Raw genomic sequence first — 10,116 nt, forward strand, 5'->3', positions numbered from 1 at the left:
AGATATGGAAACTAAGACTAAAAAAAGTTAAACACCTGATTAGGTGGGATTCATCGTGCAAATAGGCAGTGGAATGTAACGGACAGATGTTGGGCACACAAGCTAGGCTCTGTACAAAATGTAGGGTACATTAATGGTAGAGCTGGTTTTATTTCTTGCAGGAGTAAGAATCAGTTCAATTCTCCAAGTTTACAGAACATTGACTACATAAGATACGCGGTTAATAAATTATTTTTTGGGAAGTTGATGGTTTTAAAAACCATTGGGAATTTGTTTCCTGTTTAATGCATTCTCTGAAATATGTTCAGAATACTGATGTCGAAATGTACTCTCAATTATTCGTATTACCATTTCTCTTTCTACCTTTTTTCCTGTATCAGTGACAAACTAGGATTTTATAATACAGTGGCAGGGTGTAATTTCTATACAAATCTAAATGCTTCTTGCTAATATTAACATATACAGCATGACAAGGCTCACAATCAATATTGAATAATTCAGTAGTTTTAGGGTTAGCTTTTAATTGTTTGTCTATGTAAGGGGCAGACCGCCGAGGAGCCGATCAGAAAGAAGAGTCGCGTTGGCATGGACTCTGAGAAAATGTCTGTGCTGCAGCCCAACCCATGTGCGCGGAGGAAGAGCCCTTCACGGGAGCTTGACGGTATCTGCTGGCCGTGTCCATCGGGGTCGACACTGCGGGCGGGAGTTGGACCCATGACCACACCACATGACACATGCTAGGAGTGAATCCTTATTCGTATTGTGTCATTTAGACAACCATTTGTCAGCCTGAGCACCAATACCTGTGATGATTAAACACCAAAATGAAAGTCCACTTGTACTCCAGTCGCATTATACAGTCCCAGGTAACCTGTCTGAACGACATGGTATGCAAACCCGCCTTTATTAACTCTGCATGTGGCGGTTCTTCACCTTCACACTTGTACGTTTAAACACATACTTCATATTTTTATTAACCATAAGACGAATGTAATTTGACAAGCTATTTGTAGTACTATGAATCAATGGGATTAAAACATGAGTATATAAATACAATATGTATTTGTACCTATTAAGAAAGCGTTATTGGTGTAGGTGCAGCTGTGGGATTGAAAAACCCCTGGGTGCTGCATGTTTCTGGCTTGGGACTCATCCACAATCTGCGTTGCTCATACATCATTCACGCTTGGGTGCTAAACAGCTATCTAGCTAAATGCATCAAGACGGCTCGTCCAACAGAATAAACAGTGAACTTTACGAGACGTTTTACTATGCTAGTGTATTTTTAAGCATCTTGATGAAACCGGAAAAATGAAAGGCTGTAGGGCACGAGTAACAGGTGGCTTAAAGTAGCTTTTACGCGTACTGTTGTTTCTGAATCACTTTTACGGGCTTTCACTTGGAGGCCAAACCCTAAGTTAATTTTCAGCTATTAACTCATTTGTATGATATTTTTTTATTATTTTTTTTTATTAATGCTGGAGATATTCCTTAATGTTGCCCATTTTCTGCATCGCTACACTTTACTTAATGGAATAATGGGGAACCATAGTTTGGCAGCATTGTTGCATATCTAATTTCTGTGTATTTATTTCCGATTTTGCTTTTACCGCGACACTCCGTGACTGTTTGTCCAGGCTTAGGATGGAGCCCTTTTGGGTCACAGGTCTGTTTAACAGCCGTGACCTGCCTGTTCTCCAGTTTGCTCATGAAAGCTGGTGCTGACAGTGAGTTTTCAGGCTGGTGAATCCAGCTCATTGTACCCGTGATGGTTTTTGCTCGGCGTGTCTGGACCTGAGCGCGGGACGCGTATGGCTCGCACTAACGCAGCTGGCGATCCTGTCAGCCAGCGGGGCGGCGGCGGCTGGGAATTTACGGACCTGCTGGAGCCGCTGGTACTTGTGAGACACTCCTCCGCGGCCCGTGGCAGGGCGGCGCTAGCGAGGACTGCAGGGCGGCGCTAGCGAGGACTGCAGGGCGGCCTTAAGGAAATGATGCTGACTTTTGTCAGAAGTTTCAGTTAAAATGGAGTTAGTGTGCTCTCTCTATCTCCCACCATTTATTTTCATTCCTTTATAGTAAATGGTAAATGTATATTTTTTTGCTGTTAATTTGGCCATGGTGAACATGCCGGTATCAGTGTTTGTTGACAGACGTCTTATGGCACGTCTGCCACATGCACCGCTCTTGTTTCTAAGCAAAGTTATGAGCTGTGGTTCAAAGGACAGGTTTCCCATGAGGCTCGGCCAGCTCTCTTCGCGTCGTGTTTCACATGGCAGGGCTCTGCCCTGTTTAACACGCATACAAGTGCTGTAGTGTTAATGCAGAATGCAAGTGGCCTGTGTATTACTGATACTGTCAATTTTGGCTGCCAAATTTACAATAGTGATACTTTATTTATCCTTGTGGGGAAGTTTTATTTTTACCTACCCCATCTTGCTCTCTGTGCAGGTGGGAGCAAGCATGGGGGGTGTCAGCACAGGGTCAACCAGTGTGCAGCAGCCCTGGACATGGGGGTTAAAGACCTTGTTCAAGGGCCCATGGACTTATGACTATTCTGGCAAGGCTGGACCCAGTGACCTTGCAATCATAGGCACAGAGGCTTAACTCCCTCAGTGACACACTGCCCCCCTCCCCCCCCAAATTGCTGTAATAGATGTTGTGGATACTTCCAGTGACCGTTAAATGAATGTCCATAAGGGACACTATGAGGAAACTATGAGGTTATGCCCTGTGTGCTTACTGTCCTCTGCAGAACATCTGCCTTATTGTCGCTATAGCAGTTCTTGCAAGCGCGGAGCGGTAGAATGACACAAAAAAAAATACATTTCCATGCTTTGCACATTTTATTGCACTCACTTTATATTGTATGCATTTTAGTCATGGGAGTAAACTATGGTGCGGGGCTTGGGGGATTGTAACCTCCTGCCCTCCAATCAAAACCGACTAATACAACCCCCCAATAATCATGTGTCCCCCTAAATGGGTGGAGACCTCGCCCCTAAAATTCAAACCAAAGTTATGCCCTTGGTTTTAGCCCTGAGCTTTCACCTTGCTTCCGAACAGTGGATTGGCTTAGAACCACAGTTCATGCTTCAAACGAGAATTCTAAAGTTTGCAAAACAATGTGAAAGAATACGATGTGGAATAATGCGATCATGGATTCGTCGCCACATCCGCTAGAGGAAGCAGGTTTTGTTGATAAAATGTTCTGGAAAATGGGAGCTGTACTCCTAACTGTGAATGAAGCGTATTACTCAGGAAAGATGGACTTCTGCCATCTTCCTCATATCCCTCTTGTCCTCTCAGCTGGAGCTGTGACATTTTCTGGGGTGGTGTAGCTTTGCACTTCTGTTTTCTAGTCTGTGTGACTCAGGCTTTAATATCATTGCAGAAAAAGCTTTTAAATTTGACTAAGGCTGTTGATGAAGGTCATCCGCGCAATCCTAAATCAGCCAGTCTGTGTTTTACATGGCACCCCGGGATACCTCTCGGCCTAATCACCGATTTCTTGGTTAGTTTTGATTAATTGCTTCCCAGAAAAGGGTTATGTTAACATGTGGCCTTTCAGCAGATGCTGACGGCATGGCATTACGGCGACAAATGACAGGACTGCTCACCAGGGCCACAGTTTTTACATGGATCGGCAGAGTTGACATGCGAATTTCCTGTCTTTCAGATCAGCTCAGTGAACGTTTTTAGAACGCACACCTACATTTATACAAAGTGGAAAGCATTAATACTGTGTGTCTGTGTGTGTGTTGTGGATGTACACACCTGTCCTGTTCTATCAGGGATGCCCCCCTCTCCCCACCTCCCATGAATCTGCACTGGATACAATACTTGGAATATGGATGTTTATTTTGATTATAATTATTTATTATTATAATAATGATGTAATAATGCTTACATGTGCTGCAAAAGAATTGAAATTTCAAGATGATGTCATCAGTTATGCATGCACAGTGTGTTAAATGACTGGGTTGACGTGAGGTTCCTCTGTGTACGCCATTCCTCAGAAAAGTCGTCCAAGGTGGTTGACCAGACGTGGAGCCTAGACCCAGGGGCGGCCCTGTCTCAGTATGCGACGGACAGCCCCACTGACACCATGGTGCATACATTCTACCAGGCCGGCACACACCACATATCTCTGACAAAATGAATTGATTCATAAACATCAGTTGGAACTGTAATGAACAGACGTGTACAATGAAGGATTATAAACGTTGAATGTAAACTGCAGTTATTTTAAAGAATCCTGGAGCAGCGGTTTTATTAACAGCTCACTGTAATTGAAATCAACTACTTGGGTAATTGATCTGATATAGGAAGCTCTATACATTTTCTCTACAGAGTGATCAAATTACTCACAGGATTGTCTTTATGCTTTTTAGGCCCGCAGTTTAGTAACTCGGAGGTTTTGGCGCCCCCTGCTGTTTTGTATAGTATTGCATGTCTTGGGGTCCCATCCACAGGTGCTTCACTGTTGTGGTAAATGGTGGGGTACCTCTATCTGTCCTTTCTCAGGCGGATCCTCCAAGACTGGAGGGTGAGACGGTCGACACAGACTGCACCTTCGTAAGCCACAGTATGCTCCTGAAGGGCCTGAATCCGGACGAGGACGACCCCTGTGCCGGTGTGTGTGCTCTCGACATTCACCAAGTCTGTGCTTTGGCAAAGCCAGGAAGAGCTCTGCTTGGCTAATAGGGAATTCTGCTTTCGTCTACTCCAGCTTGCTTTCGATGAGACACACAGACACACACAGAGGTGACGCTAGGCTTGGGGGTAACAGCACGGAGTCAGCTAGTGTGCAGAGCCCACCACCCTGGAAGTTAAGGGTCTTGCTCTAGGGCCTCAGAACACGTGACAATTCGGCCGAGTCCTCCAGTTTCCTCCTGCTGTCCTAAGTTGTGCCTTTAAGCTGATTGGCTGCACTCAGATGGATGAATGTCAGGGGAGCATGACATTCTGACAATCAGACCTAGACTGAAAGAGGTTTTGGTTTGATTTTGTCTAGTTAGAAGTCTGTTGTGGTGTGTGTTTTAAGTGTCTCGTCCCATTAAAAATTTGAACATCAGCTGGTAAGACAAATAACCTAAGGAACATTTACCATTGCAACTTTTGCTTTATTCTTTGTTTTAGACCAGAAATAGCAGCAGGGTAAAAGGTTTATTGCTAATGCATGTGATAATTCCATAGGCTTTATGTTGCTTTATAGCGAGAATTATCATCTACTCTTTAGCATGAACAGGCCCATGATAATCCGAGTGACCGAGGAGAGTAAACCTTACTGTGCCTCTCTAATTTTCCCCGGCAAGGAATTGGCCAGAAAGCCAATGACAGCTTGGAGCAGCTGTTTGACAAGACGGCATATGGGGAATACGAGTCATGCCATCTAGGGGATGGGGAGCGGCCACAGCCAGAGGAAGAGGAGGAGGCCGAGGAAAGCTCTGTGGACGGTGAGCATTTTCTTCCGGCACTGCCGTGAAGAGCCATCTACAGAAACACTTTAAAGTGACCAGGTGAACCTTTTCAGATCTGCCTGCTTGCACTACAGAGGAGGAGGAAGAGGTGAAAACCGCTGGAAATCACGGCACCAGGTGAGGCAGAGACGTGTGACCTGCTGGCTCAAGGCGTTCCAGTGATTCATAGCCGTCTCAGCGCGATCTACCCTCCTCTCGTCCCACAGGACCAATGCATCCTTTGCTCACGTGGAGGTGGTACGGAAGAAGGATGAGAGGAGGAAATTGAAAGGACACACGTGCAAGGAGTGTGAAATAGTGAGTATGAGAAAGAGGAACAAGAGAATGAAGCCGGAGAGGCACACATGCAGAAAGTCTGACGTAGTGAGTATGAGGAACTAGAGAAGGAAGCCAAAAGACACACAGGCAAAGAGTGTGACATAGTATGAGAACGAGGAATGAGAAGCAGCAGATGGGGCACCTGTGCAAAGAGTGTGAAATGGGGACTGTGCAAAGGAAGGAGGAGGAGGACAGGGAAGGGGAACACGTGTGAAGAGTACAAAATTGAGTGTGAGAAGAAGGGCAAGGAGGGGGGCAAAGGGCACACATGTAAGGAGTGTGAAATAGTGAGTGTGAGATGGGAAAGCAGAAGTCGCACACATGCGAAGAATGTGACATAGTGAGTATGTGAAAGAGGAACGAGAGGATGAGAAGAAAAGACACGTAAAGAATGTGAAATAGTATGAGGAGGAAGCAGAAGGGGCACATGGGCGAAGAGGATGAAATAGTGAGTATGAGAGAGAGGGAAGAGAGGAGGAAGCCAAAATGCAGCATACAGTGTAAAAAACAAAAGTGAGCGTGACAAGGAAGAGAGTAGCAAGCAGCGGTGAGACGTGCAAAGATTATAAAATGGTGAATATGAGAAAGAAGCAAGAGAAGAGGAAGTCAAAAGGCACGTGCAAAGAGTGCCAAATGGTGAATCGATTGTGCTGTGCGTTTAAATGTGGGCGGGGAGTAGTGAATCACACAGCTTTAGCAAACTGGCACACTGATATACTTTACAGTGCATCAGTATTTATTCTTGTTGGCAAAAAACGACTAGAAAAAACTGCAAAAACTACAGTTTTAATCTTAAAACCTTAGCAATCCCAGCATTCATTACATAAAGAAGCCATTCCCCAGTCAGTTACATAAGTCCTTTTATCTGTCCATAACAATTCCTGAATGATGCTGAGAACTTCAGCTTCCCTCCTGGAATGCAGTGATGGGGTTACCTGGCAGATGAGTCGTGATCTCCATCTTGAATTCATGAATGGACGTGCTCAGAAGGTGCAGTAACGCGTTACAATTTTGCCGCAGTACTACGCAGACCTGCCGGAGGAGGAGAGGCAGAAGAAGCTGTCGGCCTGCTCCCGGCATCGTTTCCGGTACATCCCCCCCTCTACACCAGAGAATTTCTGGGAGGTGGGCTTCCCCTCTACACAAACCTGCGTTGAGCGAGGTATTTGACCAGCATTAGTCTCATTCAGCACCTTTTTCTGTCATGGAGTCCTGTTTCATTTTAATTGCAATTTTTAAAATACATGGGTAGGACAAACTGTAACCAATCTCTAAGTCAATTACAAATGTTAAATGAATATTTGGTTGTGTTCTGAGAGGAACTACCATATTCTCTGAAATTTACCTTATCCACCGAGTGAATTCCATATCGTAAGAACAATGACAATGGGTTTAAAGACTGAAATTGAAAAGCAATAAACCCTGTATGATACATCAGTAAAAGGAGAAATAGCTAAATGTGTGTCGAAGAAAGAACATCTTCACTAGTTGGGAGCCAGATTTTTAGAGTAGTGATACTGTATTTACCCCTATGGGGAAACCGGGTAGTTTTCACACATCTCTGGCTCACCATGAGACGCAGTACTCACACTCGCAGAAAAGTCTGCGACAGTTAAGGAATACTTCAGCATATTTATCTAGGAAGTAAGTGTATAATTTCTCTGGGGAAAAATAACACTTCAACATTAGAAAATATGCAAATTACCTGTAACATAATAAAAACTAACAATTTCTTCTCTTCCTCAAAAAGTTCGATATCCAGTTGGATGGCTAGATGAACACTGCTTGAGTTTCCCAAACCTCTCCTCAGCCATTCCATGTATTTATTCAGCTTTACCCCTAATTAAATTAATTAATTAATTAGCTAAATAACATGAGGTATTGATTAGCCAAACAATGTATGCTAGTGGTGGAGTGGGTGTGCTACTCAGGAACGGATTATGGGTTGTGTGGGCCCCTAGGAAAAACATTCGTGAGGGCCACCACCACCACCACCACCACAACCACCACAATTCAAGGGCCCTTGGCAGCCAAACGTCCTCCCTATAGGGTCAGGGGCCCTTGTAGGCAGAGGATCAAAGAATGTAGGCCCTCTAAAATAGACAAACGAAAATACATTGTTGATAAGCGTTGCAAATTGTTTTGGGCTAGGGGCCCCCTGCACCCCAAGGGCCCCTGGGCAGCAGCCCCGCTGGCCCGGTCCGTAATCCGTCCCTGGTGCTACTGGGTGTAATTGGATGGTTTTCAAATTGCTACACTAACAAACAAAATCGTAGTCTTTGCTGACTTTTGCCCAGTACCGTATATAACAGGTGAGAGCTAGTTCTAGGGTCACAGCACAGGCTCCGCCAGCATGTAGCACCCCTGAAGAAAGTTTGTTTAAAGCCTTCCTCAATGACATCACTTCACCACCTACAGCAGGGGTGTCAAATTCCAGTCCTGGGGGGCTGGAGCCCTGCACATTTTTTGTGTTTCCCCTCATTTAACACACCTGATTCAAGTCCTTGTACTAATTACCACACAGATTCTAAACTGAATCATTTGTGGTGGAACAGGGAAAAAGCTAAGCTACACAGGGCTCCGGCCCTCCAGGACTGTAGTTTGACACCCCTGACCTACAGGATTTGAACCGACAACCTTCCGTTAATGAGCAGAGTCCTGACCCACAGAGCCACACACCACCTTATGCATTATGTGTTTGACTCTCTAGAATGATGGATCCCATTTTTATTCTTCAGGGTATATCAGAGAAGACAATGAGCCGGAGCAGCGAATGAGAAGGAGACGACCGTACAATGCAACCTTCTCCCCCAAAGGAAGAGGGCAGGAGACGTAGCTCTCAGCAGGAGGACAAAATCGAAAGCACATCGCTTGTGTTGGTGAAACCCGGGGCGCTAAATCAAACCACTGAAGTTTGTGTATCCAGTCTATTCTGCTACCTTCATTTCAGACTTGCGGTGGCGTGGCCATTTCCATAAGATAAAGAAAATAGGACTCGCACTCTGTGAGAGCGAACGCACACAGTGAATCATTTCAAAACAAGATGGCAGTATTACTTCTGGGCCATGCTTCGCATTAAGATTGGTGTCTTTGAAACCCTTGATTGAAAATTCAGCAGTGCAAATGGCAGTGACTGTATGCCAGAAAAGTCTATCAGTGTCCTCTTGTTCTCCTTTTACTTTCCAATATGTGTTCCTGCTTTTTGACTGTAATTGCTGATTTGTTTTATGTGTCAGTTCACGTAAAAACCTGTAGATAAAAGGTAGCTTAACATTTAAGAATTTTGAAATAATAAAAGGATCACAATACTAATTCCATTTGAAGTCGGACTCCATGGCCAGGCTGTTGTGTCTCGCTGACAGTGTCCATGCATTTATTTACCTTTCGGCCCAGATCCAGTGCCACTTTAGTTTTGTTATGATTTAATCTCTATACGTTTTATTTTAAATAATCAATATTTTAAGAAATTAAATAAATTATTTCCAAGCAATGACTTTAGCAGATAACATTTACAAATGACGTTTGAATAATCCTATTTACTGTGTGTGCATGCACATTTTATATATTTGTCGTGTGTTACTACTGAACAGTACAATTAATATTTTATATAAATGAAGGACAAAGGGAAGTCAAGTTCCTCTTTGGGACTGGAACATGAAGAGGCCAAAGAGTGTAAATGCAGAGTTACAATGTCCATCATTGAATGGCCAAATTATACAGGATGAAATATTCACACCAGAATCAGATAAGGTACCCAGGGGTCTGTGTAAAGTCTTCCTGCTGGAGTCCCGGAGGCCCAGCATACGCCTGTGTTTCTATAACTACTCCCTGAAATCCCAGTTAAAGGCTGCTTATTGTGTAACTGGGCTGAAGGTCGTCGTCTTGTCACTGTGGCATCATAAGTATTGTAAATATCACATTCAAGAATAACAAAAATGATTTTACTCATTCCGTCAGCTCTAATGGTTTTAATAGTTTGGTTTGTAATGCATCTGGAATTTCCTTCATTAATATTTGGCCTGGATTGCAATGAACCAGTGAATCTAACCTCCTACGCTGCCAGCTCCGTAGTCTCATATTTAGTGCTTTTGGGCTGAAAACTTGACCGTTTAAGACCACATCTACTATGATGCAAAAGAACCAGCAAACTCATTTATGTTCCAAAGCTAAGATTAATTTGGTTAAAAGGCATCACATAAACCAGAGAAAAAAAATCTGAACATCAAGGTGTTCATGTGCTGGTTACAGTGCACTACTGAGAAATCCCATTAAACTTTCTACTCAGGTGCCTGAAACCTGGGAAAAAGTAGGACAT

General features: G+C 44.0%; 1 protein-coding gene across 7 annotated transcripts in view; it reads left to right on the forward strand.

The window, feature by feature from the left end:
* Positions 1–9,124, forward strand: part of rbbp8 (retinoblastoma binding protein 8) — a 30,466-nt gene extending 21,342 nt beyond the window's left edge. For 5 of the 7 annotated variants that reach the window (XM_049025550.1, XM_049025527.1, XM_049025541.1 and 2 more), the window contains 8 exons: positions 541–661; positions 4,020–4,111; positions 4,528–4,636; positions 5,319–5,459; positions 5,537–5,600; positions 5,690–5,780; positions 6,822–6,963; positions 8,540–9,124. In XM_049025550.1, coding sequence (XP_048881507.1) covers positions 541–661; positions 4,020–4,111; positions 4,528–4,636; positions 5,319–5,459; positions 5,537–5,600; positions 5,690–5,780; positions 6,822–6,963; positions 8,540–8,637 — 858 coding nt within the window. In that variant the 3' untranslated portion in view covers positions 8,638–9,124. The remainder of the gene's footprint in view (positions 1–540; positions 662–4,019; positions 4,112–4,527; positions 4,637–5,318; positions 5,460–5,536; positions 5,601–5,689; positions 5,781–6,821; positions 6,964–8,539) is intronic. The other 2 variants (XM_049025566.1, XM_049025558.1) reach the window with 2 other exon arrangements.
* The last annotated feature ends 992 nt before the right edge of the window (positions 9,125–10,116 follow it).

Source organism: Brienomyrus brachyistius, chromosome 1 (assembly GCF_023856365.1).
Source record: "Brienomyrus brachyistius isolate T26 chromosome 1, BBRACH_0.4, whole genome shotgun sequence".
In the NCBI taxonomy this organism is placed as follows: Eukaryota; Metazoa; Chordata; class Actinopteri; order Osteoglossiformes; family Mormyridae; genus Brienomyrus; species Brienomyrus brachyistius.